General features: G+C 37.7%; 2 protein-coding genes across 2 annotated transcripts in view; one reads left to right on the forward strand and one right to left on the reverse strand.

The window, feature by feature from the left end:
• Nucleotides 1-22,329, reverse strand: part of LOC145774004 (uncharacterized) — a 99,553-nt gene extending 77,224 nt beyond the window's left edge. The window contains exon 1 of the mRNA XM_082585134.1: nucleotides 22,326-22,329. Within this exon, the coding sequence (XP_082441260.1) occupies nucleotides 22,326-22,329 (4 nt within the window). The remainder of the gene's footprint in view (nucleotides 1-22,325) is intronic.
• Nucleotides 155-3,559, forward strand: LOC145774005 (uncharacterized). The gene is made up of 3 exons (XM_082585135.1): nucleotides 155-1,130; nucleotides 1,524-1,654; nucleotides 2,746-3,559. The coding sequence occupies exons 1-3, from the start codon at nucleotides 799-801 to the stop codon at nucleotides 2,925-2,927; spliced, it is 645 nt and encodes a 214-aa protein (XP_082441261.1). The 5' UTR covers nucleotides 155-798; the 3' UTR covers nucleotides 2,928-3,559.
• Nucleotides 22,330-22,937: the final 608 nt, after the last annotated feature.

Consider the following 22,937-nt stretch of genomic DNA (forward strand, 5'->3'; position numbering starts at 1 on the left):
GTGCTTCGCAACGTGAGAAGGAACGCTTGAAAGAATTGCGTTCACTTAAAAAGTACAGACCTTGTGTAGATGATGCTGGTGTAGTCCGCATTGAAGGGCGCTTAAAGGGGCAGACAACCCCATTTTCAAATGCAAATTGAGAGTTGAAATACATAAAGGGGATATTCAAAAACACGTTGCACTTGTTTTTATGAAAAAGTACCCATTTGTTCTCGCGCAATCTTAAAACAAAGTTTTGGTTTTGCAATTCGAACACACGCCGCCTCAACTGTTGTCAAAATAAAATATTTGCTTACGTGACGTCATAACCAGACTTTGGCAAAAACATTTTGCTGGTTTAAGGTGTTGAGTGCAGCTGCAGATAAGGTTTGAAGCGTTGCAGCAGTAGATAAGATTATCACAAGTAAAAATTTTAGCTCAGATTTAGTTTATTGTAGCTTTGATACTAGATTACATCATTTTAGAGACCATACTACACATTTACACTAGGCCTTGCACTGTTTGCAGGAAACAAGCAAATGCGATTATTTTGCTTCAGTGCTACAGAATGGTTTTGATGGGATTTAGTAACAAGAGGTTTAGACAGTCAAGGGTTGTAGGGGCTTAAATTTATTTATTTTTCATCTTTAGTCATGTTTGTGTACTATCAGACATGTTTGTAGGCCTATCAGACAGGCTAAACTAATATGCCTACCTCAATATACGGTACATGCTTTCCCAGTGCCATACCTTACTTGAATAGATTAAGCTAAACCTGTTACAGTTTTATACTCATCATGACAAGTCGATGTGTTGTGTATGACTGTTCAGTGTTCATCTGGTGGTTCTTCATACAAGAAAATTGAAATGGGACAAGTTTGTAAACACCACAAGAGTATGGCCAGGAGCAACAGAGACCAGCATAATAATGCCGACTCCATTTCAAGGAAACAGATTTTCAAAATCTTCAATTTAACATGGGACTTGCCACACAGCATTAAACCGCAATGCATGCCCTTCAATTTTTTTCAAAAAAATCCATTTCAACAACTCTGCAACCTTTGGAGTCAAGGTCCAGTGGGGAGACAACTCCACAACAAAATTCCAATCCATCCATACGACCGGCTGTCAGGAAACGTCAAGTTCTTGAAGTAATTTTGAGTTAACAATAATGTTACTACATGTTTGTTATAAAGTACCGTACATAAATTGGGGAATGGGGAGTACTGTACCATCCTTGGGAAATTGTTTTTCATATAATTTAGAATATCTTCCGGCTAAGCCTATTACATTTTAGTTGCTGCCTGCTGGCATAGCGATTCCTATCCTAGCTACATGTAATTTTAAAATGACCCATCTATAACTCACCAAGTATATTAACAAAAACAAGTCCTTGACAAACTGGTGTTTATTTCATTTACTGGCTAGCACGATATGCAACGGTAATGTAACAGTACATAAATGTGAGTTTTCTTTATTAGCCTACTGTCTTGTAATCTTGAGTTGTATTGTGCTGTTTTGTGATGTGCTTTTTGTGTTCATAGTTGTCCTGGTATTCTGATGGGTCAAGCCAAACAAAAATCGTTATTTGTTATGCCGCAGCACAATACAACATATCGGATTTTCGTGTTTGTTTGTCAAAAGGATGCCATGAAGCCAAGGAGTGTGGCAAAAGGTAAGAAATTTTAACTCTATAATAAACTAACATATGAAATAACGGGTGGCGATGATGTCGTCCCCTCATACATCATACATTGCTTGCTGCTTTTGAGAATCATGCTGCTAAAATGAGTTTCATTTGTAAAACTGCTTGTGTCTTGGTTGGTTTTGAATCTTTATCCTCGGACTGGCAAAGCCTTGATTGGTTATTCCTGGTAGTTTCGCATACTTGTGGAGGCTCTTGACACAGGGCTGGTTACCGAGATTAGCAAAGTTGAAGTTTTTCGATTGTTGAAGTGTTGTTGCCGGAGAATTCACTGGGTGCCCCTGAATGGGAAGCAGTCCTGAAAGTGCGTTGCTCAAGCGCACACTCCGAGAGTCGAACTTGAGCCGGGCGCGTAACCACTGAGCTAACGGGGCGGGATGGGAAGGCCTATTATTGGTCAACATTTTTGTTACGGATTTGTTATAATAGATGTAATAAAAGATAAGTTTTTATTGGCTTGTGAGTGCAAACATCATTTTGGTCTGCATTTCTTTTATACTATGCATAGACAACTTGTAACTGCATTTCTTTTATACTATGCATAGACAACTTGTAACTGCTATTCATTCCAACAAGAATAGCAGCAGGTCTACCGCTAGGTTTCGGGTTAGCTATCCGAAAGCAAAGCATAAGGAATGAGGCTATTCTCTAAAAACGATCAAAGAAAACCCCACTTACCATAAGTTATCTATACACCATAATTTTATGAAATTAGCAATATTCCAAAACTGCTACTTTATAATATGTGTACTGTGTAGTTGTAGTATGTGATTACCCAGTCAGCAAAATCAATCATTTTTACGTTGATTCAACGTTTTGCAGACGTTGAAACAATGTAAAAATGACGGATTTGACGCAAATATTGTCATTTTATTATTCATTTATTTGACGCAAAATTCGTCATTTTTACATTGATTCAACGTTTGCAAAACGTTGAATCAATGTAAAAAGGACTGATTTCGTTGACTGGATAAGCATGTGCGGTAAAGTGAAATGTGTGCAGCAATCATTGTGACTACCATACATTTTTATTGATTTAAAATGCATTATCTTTTTTAAAGATCATGCCAAGAGCCTTTTGAAGATTGCATTGTGTGAAAGGGAAACATTGGCAGAACACCGAGAAGAATGGGAAAGCACACCTCTTTCCATGCATTTATGCTTAGACGTTTGCATCCAGATGTTTCTGATGCAATTGCATCTTATTTTTCACGGTTTTCTAACCAAAACCCGTCTTAAATGATGTAGCAAATGCAATACCTAAACGTGGGCAATCATGTTGTATTATATTCATGTAACCAAAAGTTGCTTTTAAATACGTTATAGGCACATTGTCTACAGACAATTTGTTCGGTGGATCTGGGGTTACCTTTGTCATTCAATCCGTGTGCCTCTGCCGTCATGCGTTGTTTCGGCTATTAGGTCGAAATTTTCAAGTGAACATAGAAAATATGTTGGATTTAAATTATCCTGATTTGAAATAAAAAGAAGTCACAATTCAAAGTCTGCTTCAAGAAAAGCTTTGCCGTGTGCATAGAGAGAGTGATTTTTGTACTTGTACACTAAAGTATACCTATCAGAGTTCTTGAGAAAATGTTCCTAGTTCTTTATAAACTAATATGGTGCTTGCCTGAAGCTAGTTGCTTTCGGTGTTCATTTTATCAACTACTAAGCTGCTTAAAATCGACATAAATAGTTCATTGCATTTGCTGGAAACGACACCATAAGCGATCTCTTACTCTGCATTTCAAATGCATCTTGCGTGAACATACGAGCAGCTTGTACCGTTATGACGTCACGTCCGATTATGGCACGGTTCAGTGAGCACGCGTCGCTCTGAAACTAAGGGCTAACTAAAACGGCCCTACAAAGGAAACGCAATGAAATTAAGGAAAAATTTCAACGACAACCACTTATTATACATCTCTAGAGCACTTACAAAGAAAAAAATCGAAAAGTATGGTTTGGGGTTTACTGCCCCTTTAAGTAATTCTCCCGATATCTCTCTTGAAGCAAAGCATCCGATTGTTTTGCCTTCGAAACACCCCTTCACTAGGCTTGTTGTACTGTCGCATCATAATGGAAATGCGCACTGTGGAGTACAGCACACTTTGTTGTCCACGCGACAGAAGTTTTGGATCGCTAATGGTAATGCCTCCGTGAAGAGGTATCTTAATGATTGTGGTGTATGTGCGATTGAGAAAGCGTGGCCTATAAGGCAGCTGATGTCTGATTTACCTTTGTCTCGCACAACTGCGCATAGGAAACCCTTCTTTGATTGCGGCTTAGACTATCTTGGACCTTTAACCTTTGTTGAGGGTATGAGTCACAAAAAAGCTTGGGGACTCTTGTTCACATGTAGGCTATGGCATCTCGCGCTATTCATGTTGAGCTGGTTACATCATTGTCGCTGAGTGAATTTTTACTTGCGTTTACTAGGTTTACAGATTTACGTGGGCAGGTTAATGCTATCTATTCCGATAATGGAAGCACCTTTCAGGCGGCATCTAAGAAGTTACCCGAGTTGATAAAATCAACTGAATTTCACAACGCCTTGAGACAGAAGCAAATAAACTGGGAGTTTATACCTCCGTATGCTCCAGCGCAAGGTGGCGCTTGGGAAGCAATGGTAAAACAATTTAAAATTGCATTTTTTCACATTTTAGACTCTTCAATACGTAAGCACAATTTTATTGAACTGCTTACGTACACCAGCAGTGCTGTTCGGATCGTGAACGAACGCCCTTTGGTACCTTTGAGTGACGACCCTAGGGATTTTACTGTCATCACCCCTGCTTCACTTTTGACCCCATACTTAGACCCATACTGTGCTGTTGGGCAACCACATGATCGTGACCAACTAAGAAGGGATTATCGGTTCAATTTGTCACTTTCTCAGCAGTTTTGGAGCAAATGGATAGATTTTTACTTGCCAGGGCTTCAGGGCCGGAAAAAATGGTTAAAAATGGCCGAGACTTTGAAGCCTGGTCAACTTGTAGTGGTGGGTTCTCTCCAAGACATTGGTAAACGAGGGAAGTATCAACTTAGGAGGGTGCATGAGGTGGTCCCACAAATTAGGAAAGGGAAGCCTGTGGTTCGTAGAGCTAAAGTTGCCGTCTGCAACTATGATGAAAGTACGGGGGAAGTGAAAGTGGACTACGTGTTGAGGGATATTTCGTGCCTCGCCCTCGTAAAGAACACCTAAGTGTTAGGGTTTGAGCCTGGTTTTGTCTGCGGTGGCCGACACTTGTCTGAGCCCAGAACAGTCGGTTATTATTGCAACCATTGTATATAGCGTCATTTTAGCGTGTACCTATGGTACCAATTTCATGTATCGTCGTGTATTATTCTTATTGTTGTTCATTCTTTGCATGCCCTTTGTTTTTACATATTAACTTAAACGTGAGTGATTCAAACAATTTGTGTATCGTGTGTTTTTATTCATTGGCTCACAATTGTCGTCAATTCTTTTTTAGTTATGCCATGTCAGACTGTCATAACTAAGGGCCGCTATGTTCCCGACAATTATTCACCAAATCAAACGTCATATAAAAACCGATATGGTCTATTGAATCTTATCGTATCACGTCATGGAATTTTTCCTAAAAAATGATGCAATCTTGGCTCATTGTTCCTAGACTGATAAAATATTGCATCAGCCGCTTTGAACACCTGTTTGAATGACTTCATAATTGTCTTTCATTATTGCGTCACAGAAACTGCTGACGTGCTTTTGAAATATTGCAAATCATTCTGGTCATTCTTAAAATTGTTTGTTGGAAGTCAGTCGCATATTTAACTGTTTGCTTGGTGCTTGCTAGCTGGACAAATTTTCCGTCTTTTATCTAAGTAATCTGTTCTGTAGTGACAAGTTTTAGTGGTGTACGGCGTTGCATCCAATTTCGACAGCCAGGTGGCTAATTTTACAGAAATACAATTTTGAATAGACGTTTCGAAGGAGTGTTTCTTTTTCGGTCATTACATGCAGACGAACGGATTCGGGAATCTTATGTTACAATTTTCCCACGAAGAGATTATGGTTTACCGCTGTGACCAGCCACAGAGACAAAAACGTAACAAATAGTAGCCTAGTGAATTTGAATGAAGAATCATTTAAAATTCAGCCAGAGAATTGGGGAAGCGCTGCAAACTCACTCAGTGGAATCCGAGGATCGGAAGTTTAGGGAGTTTATCAGAGAGTTTTTGGCATTAAATGGCTAATTTTAACATTGAAAAATCCGATATTGTTGTTCCGATATAAATTTCGTTTGATTTTGCGTTTTTTGGAATTTTTTCAATTATTGCTGAATTTTCTGTAAACAGCCCTTTTAAGCAGAAAGCAAAATACAAAGTTTGGAATTTTTATGGTATTTTCATTTGATTTAATTATTTTGCCTACTGCACGTAAGCGGCAGTGTAACTCAATTGATAAAAGTATCCAACTGGTATCTGAAAGTATAATTATAAGCACGGCGGTTACCTCAGTGGTTTGATTCTGGATCAAGAGGTTGAAGATTCGATACCCACTGCCGCTGTTGCGATTCTATTCATACATAACTTACAAAAAGCTTTGTCCCTTTTACAGTATATTATGTTCGATTTTTCGTCATGTTGATGAAAACAGTTCGTGCTGCATGAGATGGGGCAGCGCTAATCAAGAAAAAAAAAATTATCGTTATCGAATATTATCGGCAATAATTTTATCGTTATCGCTTAACTTTTTTTTGATTTATCGTTATCGCTTTAGGCATTTTTCGTTTATCGATTATCGTTATTGCTTAACTGAAAAATAAGTTATCGCGCCCAACACTGAGGACAACAAGGCAAACATGGATCAGATACTGACAGGCATGGAAGAGATTTTGAAAAGACAAAAAAGGTATAAACAAAAATACAATAATGACCTAACCACTGCTGCACCCCCTGCTGTTGCTGTGTCTTCATCTTTTGCAGATGAGCTGCAGCGGGCTCAACAAGTGGAGCTGTCGGAGCTATCCAAACAGGTCTATGCTCTCCAAGAGCAAGTTTGGTACCTCCAACAGTCTGCATACAGAACGGATCGCAAGCTGGATGACTTGGAGCAGTATGGGCGAAGCAATTGCCTCATACTGCATAGATGCAATGATACACCAAGCAAGGGAAGTAACATTGATTATTCTGAATATGTAGTGAAAAAGTTAAATAAAATTATTAAACCAACAAACTGTCTAACAGTGGGAGACATAGATGCATGCCACCCCTTGCCATCAAAAAATAAAAATAAACCAATAATTATTAAATTTGTTAGAAGGATGACAAGGGATGAAATTTTTTATTGCAAAAGTAAATTGAAAACTGATGATGGTCCTAAACTGTCAATCACAGAGTCCTTGACCAAGCGACGTCTTGCACTACTTCGTCAAGCGAGAGATGCCTTTGGCTTCAAGGATGTCTGTACATCCAAAGGAACTGTGTGGTGCTTCTGAGATAATAAAAGGCAAGTCATAGATGATTTTTCAGACATTACTAACATCTTTAACCATAAGTCATCTTAAACTATTTTGTTAATAACATTATGCTGTTTTTCAACTATTTTGAAGCTCAACAAACCATAGGACATATTATTATAAATGACTTTAAAACCAAACTCAGGAACCTTTTACTTGGTGCATTCCCTAGAACCTTTGAAAAGCTTAGCTTTTGAACCAACCCTATTTTATACCTTTATATTTTCCAAGTTTTTATACATGAATACAAAACCAAAATGTAACTATTGCATGAAAACAATCAGAAAAAATCAAAAGTTTATTAACTGCTTAACTTGTCCCATTGAAGCTCATGTCAAATGTAAAAAAAGCGCAAATTATCAGGACACAAAAAATGGACATGCTCATTGTGCAGTGACTGGAATCCTCCTTTTGTACATCTATCCAATACAGAATTGATTGATTGATTGAATCTTTATCTTCGGACTGGGAAAGCTTCTTGCAGAGCTTAATCCTGGCAGTTTCCCATACTTCGCATACTTGTTTCGCATAATTAGCTACACTGGTTGGAAGCCACAGTGTCTCAAATCTTACCTTCAAGCCTGACTATCCGAATGACATGTTTACTAGTATATCTCACACAAACAACAATGACATAGAATCATAGATGACCTTTTTATGCCTAACATATTTGAAACATATTTAGACTCAACAACTGTCAACAAACTAAAAATGGACTGCTCACTGCCGGCCATTCTTCTCTTCATAATGTATCAATGCTCGGTCCATAGTCAATGTGAATAATTACACCAAACTTGAGGCCCTGCTGATGTCTATACCCATTAGTCCTGATCTAATTTCCGTTGTCGAAACATGAATTCAGCCTAATTCAAAAGATCCTTAGTTAAACCTACCAGGCTATGCATTCATATCAAATGCTCGGATAAACAGTCGCGGTGAAGTGGTAGGAATATACTTAAAAAGTGACATATTATGTATACCAAGTGTGATGACATAAACATTGTGAAAGAAGAAGTATTCGAATCTCTATTTGTTGATATTTTTGTTGGTGGCAAACAAGTGACCTGTGGTAGCATTTATCGAGCACCTGCATTGGATGCTAAGTCAAATTTGGAATTTCTTGATCTGCTTAGTGAGTGCATTAATAACACAGGTTCATCAAAACAATGCTACATAATGGGAGATTTTAATTATAATTCATTGGAGTATGAAAATATCAATGTACGCAATTCTACAGAATTAATGTTTTCAATTTCTTTTTACCCACTAATTAATAAACCTACCAGAATAACTGACACTGGCCAGTGCAACAGTCTTAGATCAAATATGGTCCAATGTGCAAACAGGTAATGAAAGTCGGTGTGAAATTCTAATTAATGCAATCTCAGACCACTTTCCAGTTATGCATTGTACAAACATTGGAAAACCCTCAGTTACATGTCATCAATATACCAGATCATTTAATCTCTCAAACATACAAAATTTCTCAAATGCTCTGGAAAATGTGGACATCACTTGTTGCTTAAATCAAACTGATGCTGATGAAGCTTATGATTCATTCATAGGAGAATATACCAGTCAATTTAATAAGCATTTTTTTTTTACAAAAAAACACCTTTAAAAAAGAATAATTCTTGGTTTGATAAAGAACTACTACATCTATTACGAAGAAAAGAGCGTTTGTTTAAAAAGTACATATCCAATAAAACTATTCACTCCAAAAAGAACTACACTTCTGCAAGAAACTTATACTTTCATACAGTTCAACAAAAAAAGAAGGAATTTTATAAATCTAAATTTGAAAAGCAAAAGTTTAATATGAAAGCTACTTGGCAAACAATCAACCATCTATTAGGTAAATCCCAGTCTAAGACTAACCATGGCATCAAAATAAATGATAGTACAGTCACTGACAGATTAACTATTGCAAATCACTTCAATGATCACTTTTCCTGTGCTGCCCATTCCCTTACAAGTGTGGCGCTCGAGAGCTATTCTTTCTGACGTAACGCGCGTCACTTCACTGACGTCAAGTCGTATTCTAGAATATTCTGCTCCAATTGACAAATACCGCGTGCTCTCGGAATGCAGTCTTGTAATCAATTTTTGCATTATGCCTGAATTGCATTCCTACTGTACTTCGACACGTAGGTCTACAGTTGTGTTGCGTTATATGGTCGCGTGTAGAGTTTGCGTTACTTGTGGCTGCGCCCCTCCAATCAAAACCAGAGTTCTTTTTAGGAAACTGAAACTATGATTCCTGATGTAGCTTGTAAAATGTAACTTGTAGAAGATGGCTTGTGAAATGTAACCTGGAAGATGTAACTTGTAGAAGATAATATGTAAAATATAACTATGAAGCTAGGATTCCAGATGTAATATGTAAAATTCTATTTGTAATCAAGTTGCAATTGTAAATGAAAGTGAAAACAAAGTTCTTCGATTCTGAAGTTAAAATTCTATTCTTTGAAAATAAATAATGTAGTACGCCAGTATGCTGAACTCAGTTTTGGTAATGGAGTTATTAGTCGTTCGGTGTTTTCATTTTTGGTGTGTTTGGATTCTGTTCTTCGGAAGTTAGAAGTCGAGTTAATAAATAACGCAGCCTGAAAGAACTCTACTTGTGATCAAGCATTATTCTGTTACGTTCAGTCGATAAACAAGGCAGTAGAGAAGACGACTTCGTGTCCCGGTCATTCCTCGCCAGTTATGCCCAGGAATGTCGCCGTCTTCATTGACGGCTGCATATGAGCGCGCGTGTTGACTACAGCGTCCGCTACACAAGAAAAATTTCCACATCAAATACAATATTTTCAACATATCTTGATTCTCCATGCTCTGAGACAATTTATATTTATCAAACTACTTTAAATGAAATAAACAATATTATTCATGGTATGCCAGCAAAAACTAGTAGTGGCATCGATGAAATACCATCCATAGTTGTAAAGTCAACCCCAAAAAAAATATACTGCATGCTTTAACTCATATAATTATTTAACTTATCTTTAACAAGTGGAAAATTTATCAATTCATTTAAGTTGGGGAAGGTGATACCTATCTTTAAAAAGGGTAGCTGCAAAGATTCAAACAACTACAGACCAGTCAACCTAGTACCTGTTTTTCAAAGATATTAGAAAGAATCATGTACAACAGATTATACTCGTTTTTAATTAGACACAATTTTTTCTATAACAATCAATTTGGTTTCAGAAAAACTCATTCCACAAGCCATGCTGCTTCAATGCTAATAGAAAGTATCACCAGTATACTCAATGACAATCATCTTGCATTAGGAATCTTTCTTGATTTATCTAAAGCATTTGACACCATTGACCATAAAATATTGCTAGCTAAATTATATCATTTCGGAATAAGAGGCGTGGCCAGTGATGTACGCGCATACAAAAAATATTGACGCCGTCAGCGTAAACGCAAACGTTCGAAAATTCATACGCCGTATGCGTCAACGTAACTTGTAAAAAAAGTTGGCGGCGTCAGCGTTAGCGCATACACTAGCGTAAACTCATTTTGTTTGCTCGGTGCCAAACATTCACATGGTATATAAACCACTCGAAACAAACAAATTTTATTATGAATTTCCACAAAGAAACACAAGCATCTGAAAGTGTTCATCTGACATTTAGCTGCTTTTTGGTTTCAATATGTCTTTGCCCATTGAAAACATTCTTTCAACTGCAGCGCCGGAAGGTATTGGCGTGTTGTAGCGAAAAAAATACATTAAAAAGTATGCGTTGACCCTACGCGCTAAAAAACCGCGAAAACTTTACGGCGTAGCCTCAAGCGCAAACTATCCAAAAAAATGTGGCCGTAAGCGTTAGCGCAAACAAAAAGTCTAGGCCGCAAGTCTAAGGCGTAGAATTTGCGGCGTATACGTACATCTCTGGGCGTGGCCTATGATTGGTTCATGAGTTACCTGAGTAATAGAAAACAAAGAGTGGTTTTCAATGGCACACTATCTTTTAACCGTATCTGTCACTGCTTCCTTTTGGCGGCAAGAGTTACTGGCCGAGACCATCAAGTCTACGTCTCTCTTATTGCTAATTACTCCGTCGGCTTATATCAAATAACACCGGGAAAAAGTATGCCGTTGGTCAAAAGCCTTATCTATCACTTCAATCAATTTATTTCGCAAAATATTTTTTTTTCTTTTTATTTTTTTATTTATTTATTTGCAATCAGACTCAAAGTCCATAGAATTTAAATTTTTTAACAGTCATCACACAAAATATCAGACTAACACAACATCAAGTAGGCTACATCAAACAACGTACAAAATACTGTTGTAGTGAATATAAAATGTAGAATTAAAGTAATAATCAGAAGACATAACATTGCGCAAAAGTGGATTAATTGATCTTTTGCAACGTTCTACAAATGCATAGCAATTTTTTCTTAATAGAGCATCAAATGTTAACACGTCGTTCTGTACCTGATACACTCTAGCACTGTCGCATCTCGACAAATTGTGGATAATTCTGTACGAGTCGTTGTAAGCAACTCGTATGCGATTTAAAGTAGAAGTTTTATAGTTACACCATAGTTGCGAACCATACATTGGCATACAATATGATTGGTACATTACATTTTTAACTTCGGTAGAGCAATTTCCAAACTTGGACCTAAGCTGATTGGCAGCGACATAAAGAGATCGCACTTGCCTTTTAATATCTGCGTCATCACTGATGGTATCATCAATCAGTATACCTAAATATATTCGTGATTGTGTATTTTAGGTAGAAAAGGTGATAACGACTCGGTTTTAGACCTATTTTCGCCATTTCTTGGTCAAATTTTTCAGATGACATTTCATTTTGAAAGTCTTCTTGCATTGAACACAGAATTTCATCAATTTTGTTTTTCCGTCTCTGTGCAAACAGTATCACATGCACTTTTTGCACTACAAAGCAATTTGCGCAAATAACAAATTACCTTCCTAATTATTGTCTGCCAGCAATGAATGACTCATATTGCGTCAGAGACCGACTCCCTACCCAGACAGCAAAGTCGACGTTGAATCAATGTAAAAATGACGGATTTTGCTGCCTGGAATTTCAGCGCCGTCGCGTTAATACAAAATGAAACCGCACGCTAATAGTAAACTGTCAATCAAGCTATTGAATAAACCCGAAATTTTCCTGCATTTCAGAACTGACTGTGACAAAAGGTTTATTGTGAACTTCACAATTATCCGATACCAACATATTCGGGATTAAAATTTGGGGCAAGAAAACAAAAGTAAAAGTCAAGAAATCTCAAGTTTCCAGCGTCACTGCTTCTATGTGAAATTGCTGAATTAGCAGAGGGCGAGACCATAAGGTCTACGCCAGTAACAGATACGGTTAATGTTAACAACATATCTTTGGGTGTCCCATTAGAGTCTATCTTAGGCCCTTTTTATTTCTGATTTATGTAAATGACTTTCCTAACTGCCTTCAACACGGAACTGCAATTAATTATGTTTGCAGATGACACCACCGTTATATATAAAAATAAAACCGTTTCTACTGTATATGATATGGCAAACCAAGAGCTTGTATGCATAGATCAATGGCTATCAACAAATCGATTGTCTCTAAATGTCATCAAAACCAAACATATATTATTTTCAAGTCAAGAAAGCAAGTCACTATCATGCAACCCACCCTTGAATATTCGAAAAAACTACATAGAACAAGTTGCCTCAATTAAGTTTCTGGGAATAATTGTAAACGAGCATTTGTCATGGAAGTTTCATATGGAAATTTTGCTTCAAAAACAAGATCAACACTCTGCGAAGGGCTTAGGTTAAGCCGAAAACGTTCGATTGTTAAAACTATTTGTAAATAATTATGTAAAATATATTGTTGTAATACTCAACCCTGTGGTATTGTTGTGTCTTGCCCGTCTTTGGTACAAGAAAGCAAACTCTCTCCCGAAACTATATTATCACATCAGCAAAAAAATTAAGCCTTTCCTAAACAAACATCACTTCTCTCCATTTACCGTTCTCTAGTTGAGAGTTATATATTATATTGTATCTCAACATGGTGTCATGGAAACAAAACTACATTGCAAAAGCTACAACGCACATGCAATAACTTTCTTCGTACTGTATTTGACATTGACCGCAGAGAAAGCATAAAAGGCGTAATGGAACTCAATAATTTAAAATCAATTTACCACATGAAAAATACAGAGATTGCAACTTTCATGTTTAAATATTCAAAAAAGCTACTTCCCACAACATTCAATGATATAATTATGTGTAAACAATCAAGTAGCCTAACAACAAGAAGTAACTCTCCATATATTCCTATATATTGCAGAATTGACACCTGCAAACAATCAATACGGTACATGGGGCCAACCGTTTGGAACAAGCTTCCAACTACCATAAGAAATGAATGTAAAACTGCAAAAGGCTTTAAATCAAAAATGAACAAGCTAAATCTTCCTTGAAATAATCCTATTTAAGTATTACATACACTAAACATACTAATATTTCTTTGCCCAGCAATAATAGGCCAATGTGTGTAAATTTATTATCAAAATAGTAAGGTTGTAAGTACTCCTACTGGCTTTCTTTGTTTTTTGTCTACAGAAGGTCCACTGGGTCTACAGAAGTTTTGCCATCCTCGTCGACCAATCGCCATCTTTCGGTGAAGCGGTGGCCATGTGCTCCAACCAGTTGTTTTATATCAATGTCTTGGACTCGATCGTCAGTCTATTGTCTGTTTGCTTGTTTACAATTTTTTTCTACGTAATGTGCCGAATTGGATTTTTTTTACGTTTATTTTGGTTTAACGTGTAAAACATGTACGGTAACCCAAATTTATCATATTACTGTGACATGCCACTACTGCATCCCAGCTAGCGATGCCTGTCATTTTTGCATTATTTCAACGTTTGCTAACGTTGGATCGGTGTGGAGGTGACAAGTTTAGCTGACTGGGGTCTAAAATTATCGCTTTATCAACGCAACTTTATAACAAAGCATGCTTGATATCTTCAAGACATAACTTTCCCTGGGTATAATTGGATTTCCACAAGATGATGATGTTGTTTTTGCTAGTTTGTTTTATTTGTTTTTGTCATTGTTTTCATGTCGTCAAGTTATGGCCTATCATGGCCACCTAAAGATACGGCCTGATTTGTCACATTTTGCAGAAATTTCCAGGTTTTTCTAACTTTGAGCAAACGTTTAAACAAATTTTTCTAAAAATTAGATTTTTACGCTTTCTTTATTCTTTTCCCCAGATGACACAATAGGTTTTAACATTCTTACATGTTAAAAAACAAAGAAAATTCGACTTCGAAGATTTTAGTCAGACTGTTAATTTTCAATAACAGTCTGATTTTGCGTTTTTCAACTTACTTTTTCTCATTTGCTACTGCTTCCCCAAGGCAACAAAAAAGTTTTATGTCATCAGGAAACCGCAAAAAGTAAAAACATCTCAAAAAATGTCAGTCAAGCACTAGCAGTAGCTGTAGTCAAAATCTGCAAAATGTGACAAATCAGGCCACATCTCCAGGTGGCCATGGGCCTATCTATTTTGTGATTCGTGCAAGGCCTATGGTGCGTTGCGCTTGAAATGGCTTTGCCCGTGGTAGGATTTCTTTGTGGGGTTTTCTTTGCCTGCCTTGCTTTTCTTTGCTATGAGCTAAACGCATCAAGACGTGTTCCCCTCACGACCATCAGCACTCTTGATAACGCACCATGGCCGATCTTCATAGCAACTGTCCATACAAATCTTAAATATATCAGCTAAAGCTATGCGGGCTAATAAAGCTATAGCCTAAATATATGTTTTTTATTTTATTTTATTTTTGTAAATATTTTTTTTTTCCCTTTACATCTTAAATTTTTCTGAAGGTGTTGTGACCGTGCCAAATTTTTTCAACTCAATAACTTACTTCGGTCACAAGCACGTTTAAACGTTTGCGTTTTGTCGCGTCTTCCTTTATCTCGACCTTTGCTATGTTGACGTGTATTGCTTTTGATATGATGGTCAGAAATAAAAACAACTGAACTGAACTGAACTGAAAGCGTTCTTTGGAATGCACATAGTCATGGGTTACCACGTTCATTCCTGTTTGCGAGACTATTGGTGTAGTAACGCTGACCTTGCTGTTTCCTATATTGCAAACATAATGCCACTGAGAAGATTTGAAGAGCTCCGTGCGTATCTTCACTTCAATGACAATCAGTTTATGACAAGTCGTGATGACCTCAAACATGACAGAGCTTATAAGCTAAGACCTGTTTTAGATCACTTTAATCGTTCCTTTTTAGCAGCCCTATCACCGAGTGAGCATCAAGCAATCGATGAGTACATGATTAAATTTAAAGGGCACAACATCTTACGCCAATATGTGAAAGGAAAGCCTATAAAATGGGGCTTCAAAATGTGGTATCGGTGCGATTCAAAATCAAGATATCTGTGTGAATTTGACTTGTACACCGGCAAAAAGAAAGGCCAAGTTGAACATGGTCTGGGTGAAGGAGTTTCTTGCAGCTCACTGAAAAAATCCGGGATCTTGGTTGTCAAGTCTACATAGACAACTTTTTTAATTCACCAGCTCTTCAACAGGAGTTGTTGAAACGAAAAATATACAGTGCAGGCACAGTACGAGTAAATCGTAAAAACCTTCCCAAAACCTTGGTTCCCACCGACAAAGCATTGACAAAGGGAGACATTGCTTGGTTTTTCTAGTGGAAGTATCAATTTTGTAAAATGGATGGATAACAAAGGTGTGTTTTTATTGTCTGACTTTTTGTTTGTCCTGCCTTTACATGTAGCCAACCAGTGCACAAGAAGAAAGGTTCTAGTGACAGAGTTGCCATCTCTTGTCCTGCTGTTCGGAAAAGATACAATGAGTATAATTATGGGAGGTGTAGACATTATGAATCAGAAAAAAGTGACCTTCCAATTTGACCACCGCTCAAAAATCACATACTACCTTCGCGTGGTATTTGATCTGTTGGACATTGCTATATAAACAATGTTTTCATTATTTACACCACGTTGCAAAACGACAGCAGTGATCAACTTAATTTAAAGACATTTAGAAGGGTTGTTGCTAGAACTTTGATTGGATACTATTCCAACAGAAAACGAGCATTTCCAGACAGTGCTATTCTTACTCAAAGAAATGTCAAATACAACAAGACCTCAAATGGCCCTGTCAAGCATACTATGCAGATAGGGGAGAAAAATAAGCAACGTTGCAAGCATTGTCGCAACCGCCGCACGAACAACATGTGTGTAGAATGTGGAATTTATTTGTGTTACGTGAATGGCCGCAACTGCTTCCAAGCTTTCCACCAGCAATTGTAATGAGCTTGTGTATTCTATGTTGTTTTTCTGCATTAGTAACACGCATTTTAGTGTTTTTATACTTGACTGTGCTTTGCCAAGTTTGCTATTCAACTGCGATATTTCAAGTTGTTAAGTAACAGCAATTGCTTGTGATGGCACATTTTTGTCTATAGTAATCCATTTTTGACAACCTAATTTGCGTGTTTTCAATTTTGATGCTGAATTAGCAACATTCTTGTGCTCAGTACAAACGGAACCACTGCAATTGTGTTTCGTTCTATTCGTTTCTACACGAGACTTAGAAAAACTCAAAATATAAATCGAAGATAAAATTTTACCTTTGAAGCACCGTGGTACCTCTAGGTACCACGTCATATTTCAACGATTACAAGTGTTTCATAAAAAAATACCTTGAAGCAGTAGCGTAGCCAGGAATTTTGAAAAGGGGGGGTTTGACGATTCAGCGGCGGGGGGTCTGGGGGGCCTCCTCCAGAAAGTTTTGAAAAATTACTTTGAATTTGGTGCATTCTGAGAGGATTTACAACAAAAATGTGGGTATGAATATTTCTGTAAAATGGTGCTGTCCGGTGGCATAGCAAAAGGATAAGATCATGTTTTCTGCGGCATTTTTCGGAAATAAAACTAAGTCTCTATGTTTTCTTGTTGCTAATTCCTGACTGAGATGTTTGAATGTTTGGTATTGGCAAAACTCGCTCTTTTAATGCAGTTTTGTATAAAATTAGGCTTTTTTTTTGGACTGAAAGCATCATTCTCAATATCGTGACGTCACACGCGTGCCAAAGGGGAGGTTGTAACCCCCAAAACCCCCCCTTGGCTACGCCACTGCCTTGAAGTAACCCCAATGGATCTTAAAAATATAAGATTTATACAAAAAATGATTCCCCAACTTTAATGTGCATTAAAGGGTTAGAGAAAATGTTGTTTTGAAAAAAATCATCCAGACTGCAAGAAACAATCTGCAAAATGTAACAAACTAGGCCGTAGGCCTACGTGTATGTGATCATGGGTGGCCGTTGTTAAAACAGATAATTTATGTCATAAATTATATCATATCTCTATCTCTATCATATCTCATTATCTCATATCTATCATATCTCATATTATATAATGTCTCTTATCATAAATCTTGTGATATCAGGACGGACAGGAATCGAACCACAGCTTTTAGTGCGTTGTTCATATCTAAAACTATAAAAACTGCAATTCAGACCAACGCAGCTCGGTAAAAAATCAATCGTAGAATTTTACAGAATGTAGCCTGCATGAAACAAAACCACAGTGACTGTTTTATACTACAGTATTTTATTATTGTTGTTTTTTTTTCTAAGCCAATATTGTTTCGCTTGTAATGTGGTCGGTGTTTTATTTGTTTTTTCAGCTTTCTTAAACGATCGTTGTTTTCGCTGCTTGGATAATTCAAAAGTGATTCCCGGCAGACAGTTCTGTGATAAAATCTTTCATTGCCAGGATCTTACTGATGAATGTTTGTGCACAGACAAACCGAAAATTTGCGACCAAATGTGTAAAGGTACTTACCATTTTAATTTTAATGCTTTCGTGTGACTGCAAAGCAGTTAGTGCAGTGGTTCCCAACCGGGGGGGAATTCCCCACCAGGGGGGGAATTTTGCAGTTTTTAGGGGGGAATTTGGTTTTAAGATAGTGAACCTTTTTAAGCCTAGTAAGTTGGCCAAGACCAGAGCTTTAGAGCATTAAGGAAAAGCCCTTGACTACCGATTATTATTTAAGCAATTGTGCAGTGACATGGATGCAAACCATCACGTAGGCCTACTTCGTTTTCATGCAAATACTCGATGGCTTTCAAGAGGAAACATAACCAAGCTAGTGTTTGAGCTCAGAGACGAGCTTAAATTATTTTTTTGACCTTTAATAAAATTGGAATTTGTTTCATTGCTGAATGATGACAAATGGATTAGATTCCTTGCTTATTTGGTTGATATGTTTGGTCCATTAAATAAACAAAATCTGAAAATGAAAGGGAAAAACACCAATACACGGTATATAGGCTATTCGATTGCCATCTCTGTTTGAAGCAGATTTCGCATCAACATGGGTTGTATCCATGAGCTATTGACATATTGATACCATGTGAATTTACAAACTGCACTGCTTCCATGCTGGCTCAAGGCAAGATGGAGGAGAGTAATTGATTTATGTCACTGTCGTTAGGAGATTGTCTTAAGGTAGCCTACTAAAAGGCTCTGCTGTCCTGATCGCGGGGGGACTACGTTTTGTCTGGCCTCTACCTTTCAACCAGGCTGGCTTGGATGGCCCTTCCAGGAGCAGATGCCAGTACCGCTCAGCATTTAAAGATGCTTTAGAAGCTTTCACCAGCAAGCTCGATAATTGAAAGAGAAAAGTTAGAAATTAGAATGAACAATTGAACATGTCACCATATTTAAAGAATTATCATCGGTGCGGTTGTTGACGGCAAAGAACAAGTTCTTCCAGAGTTGAAAAAAGAATTGATTTTGCAATATCTCACAGCATTAGAGCTGGAATTAATTCGATATTTTCCTGAAATTTATGACGATGAGCTTGATTTATTACCAAATTCATTCACATTGTTGATGGAAAAGCTTCCCGATAAATTGCAGAATGAAATTTTAAAACTCAAGATGGATTTTTGCGCAAGAAAGTTATTCAGAGAAAAAAATCAATTACTGGATTTTGGCCATTAATGTGTAAATCCTATCCCAAAGTGGTAGAGAAACCTATTTAAAGTATCCTTCCGTTTGCGTCCACTTATCTATGCAAATCAGGTTTTTCAACTCTTACAGATGAAAACAAAACTTACAGATGAATCTTACAAATGAAAACAAAACAGAGAAGCAGATTAGACGTGGAGAATATAATATTCGTTATGCTCTTTTCAGTAGCCTACACTTTCACCATATTCATGAGTTGTCGAAACAAAAAGTCACAAGCATCACACAGACTGTTAAATGCATTGACTCTTATATTTTGAATGTCGTTGACTCCAGCTCGTGTCCGAGCATTGGTTTCGTCTTCAAATCGATTTTGGCTTTGGATGGTGATGTCGTATGTGGCTTTGGAAGCCCAGTTTATGAGGGAAAAGACGTGGGTAAAAATCACATTGTATGGAGAGTGTCGGACGTGGTTGTTTTAGCTTTTCTAATGCTTTGTTTTTCATGGGCTTTTTGTATCTTGTTTTTTTCGAAAATTTCCGTGCATTCCCTACTTTTTTTTCTCCAGAGTGATCTGTCAGTAGCAAGTTGTTCCCACGAATCTAGATCAATGTTTGCATGGCTGAGGGAGACTTTCAGCTGGTCTTTTCATGTCATTTTTGGTCTTTTTCTTTGGATAAAATACTTTTCAGCAACGTTCTTCATTAATTGAATTATTTTATTATGAAAAGGAATATTACAGGCTAAAAAGCTTATTGCTAGTGAAATTTTATTTTATAAGACTTAGATTAAAATATTAATGTCAACGAGTTTTTAACAAACTAAATTTATAGGGGGGAATTTAGATTTGAATTATGACTAAAAGGGTCCACCGGACGAAAAAGGTTGGGAACCACTGAGTTAGTGCCTAGTGATCAAACAGTAGCCTATAACTTAGACATTCCGATCAATAATGTTCAAACCTTGAATAGAAAAAATCGCCAAAATCAATCAACAGTAATATGCTATAAATAAAGGTAGCCTACGTAAAACAACATATTTCATGATCAGCAAATCATATGGATTCAGCTAGCGAACAGAGCAATTCAGAACACAGGCGTAGTAGTCCAGTCAAAATAGGGTTTGACCCACCATTAATTGCAAATGTTTCGACCCATACATTTTCTGAAAGCTTACATCATACAAAATAACATACTAAAAATCTGCCACGAAAAATTTAGTGGAACCCCCTTTTTAGGGGTAAAAACAAAATGGCCGCCATGTGTCCTAAAAATCTTCATTTTTCCATATTTTTTCACCTAATTCATATAATTTAGGTCTGTAAAAGAGCTCATTCTATATTTCTGGTACAGGAATTCAAAAACAGACATTGGAAAGTTGCAATATGAGACAAAAACGTGTCTTTTTAAAATTTATAACAATATAAAAATAAAATGGCCTTTACAAGTCCCAAAAATCTTCAATTTTTTCATATCTTTTCATCTAATTTAGTTAACAGAGACGGCACTGCAATTCATACCTCAGTCCCTACTTCAATTTCTTCAGACTATGGTTTGTAGCAAGAATGCTGACCCTAAAATAGCTTCTTTTGGACAAGCTATTATGCAAGCAGCAAGATCAAATGCTATTACTGCTCCCCTACAGTTAGGCTTAGGCGTGCAGATGCATCATCTGTTCCAGTCAAAAATGCTTGTTGACTCTTTGAGCAAGCATGGATTTTGCAGCTCCTACAGTGAGATTCAAATGTTTGAGAGAAGTGCAGCAGTAACACAAAATACTGACATTGTAGAAGATATAAGTGAGGGCACATTTCTTCAATATTCAGCCGATAATGTTGACCACAATCTGCATAGCATTGATGGTTATGGAACATTTCATGGAATGAGCATTATTTCCATGATGACACCGGCAGCGAAGCACTCATTAGTTATACCAAGAGTCAAAGTGACAGCAGATGACATTTTTACGTTGGCAGAATTTCTATTAAGTACTTCCACCAAGACAAAGAGAATTTACATCAAATGCAGTATGGAAACTTGAATGATCCTGATGTAGAAGAACTATAAGCAATGGCACATCTATTATGGGAATCGTCTTTGGTTCTTAAGGTACCACGTCCTCAATGGTCTGGCTTCATGCAACTTATCCACCAAGGAGAACATCAAGGCAAAACTTCCGTCTTGTTCCTGCCCATGCTTGCCATGGACCCCAGTGATCTCTCATGCATCTATTCTACCCTGAAATTCATTTCGTCTGATGCAACCAGATACAAAGTGTGTCCTGTCATCACACTTGATCAACCATTGTGGCTAAAGGCATTTAGCATGGTTGAAAGTCAGCCAGAACTTCAACCATCTGTGATAAAACTCGGAGGATTTCACACCATGATGAGCTACCTAAGCAGCATTGGACATTTGATGAACGGAACTGGACTTCAACAACTCTTGGAAATAGTTTATGCACCTAATTCAGTGGTTCACATGCTGTCCAGAAAAGCAGTGAGTCGCGCAGTCAGAGGACATCTTTTGGTGGATGCAGCCCTTAATGCACTGTTAACCTCGTTAGCATTAGATATCAACTTGTCTTATATTCCTGAATGCGATGGGTGCTTTTCAAATGACCACGAACAGGACAACCACTTGATTCTTCAGTTGAGACATCTAATGAAACGACTACTAATAGGCGCAGTGTCTCCATCAGATTTAGATCAGAATGAAGTGCTTCAGTGCTTAGAACAGAAAGTACAGCAAACTAAAGACACCCTAAAAAAATTTAGAACAGCACGACTTTGGCTACAATACATTTCGATGGTCACAATCATGTGCAGATTCATTAAAGCAGAGCGACAAGGCTTATGGCCATTGCATCTGCAGTCCATGTATGAAATGCTTCCGTACTTGACAGCATCAGGTCACAATCACTATGTGAAAAGTATCCACTTGTACCTAGCCAAGATGTCCAAACTTCAGAGTGAGATGCCTCTTGTCCACAAGCACTTCATGGAAGGACATCACGGTGTTCGTCGCACAGACAGATGCTGGGCTGGTCTCTGAACTGACCTGACAATCGAACAATGTCTAATGAGGAGCCTGAAGTCGAGGGGTGGACTTACAAGGGGGCGTGGATTGACAGAGACACAACCACCCATCTGGGTTCTATCTGCACCAGCATGCGCCCAAGTAAATGAAACCATGCAAGAGTTCACAGGGGTAAAATTTTTCACCAGTGAGCAACACAAAGAGAGTACCCCAGCAAGGATGAGCAGAGATATGAAAGATCTTCAAGATCTAATTCAGTATTTGACAGTGAGAAATCCATTTCGAAAGGATGGCCCACCAAGCCTGAGAAGCATAGTGACAGGCATTGCAGCTCATGACAGTGTCAACTGTGACTCAGCATGGGATGTAGGTATGAAAATCCTTGCACTAATGCCTGGAGTAAAGGTGACTGAGCATTATTTCAGAAAGAAACACCAAACCATCACCATGGGTGCAAAAGAATCGGTCAAAGTCAAGGACAGGGAAGTGAGTGTTCATCCCATCCTCCTATATCAACGTTTAGTCTGTGCTGGCACAACAACGAATCAGCTACCAGAGGTATTCCAGTATGAACTTTTTCAATTTCCATCAGCTTTGTTTGAATCAAAATCCATCATTAGACCAGCCAACAAGGCCTCCTTGACTGACTTCTTGTGGTCTTCATCAATTGAGTCTGCTCCAAAACCATCTAAGCCCTTAGTCCAGCATGTACTAGATG

The sequence above is a fragment of the Aplidium turbinatum genome, chromosome 7 (assembly GCF_918807975.1).
Source record: "Aplidium turbinatum chromosome 7, kaAplTurb1.1, whole genome shotgun sequence".
In the NCBI taxonomy this organism is placed as follows: domain Eukaryota; kingdom Metazoa; phylum Chordata; class Ascidiacea; order Aplousobranchia; family Polyclinidae; genus Aplidium; species Aplidium turbinatum.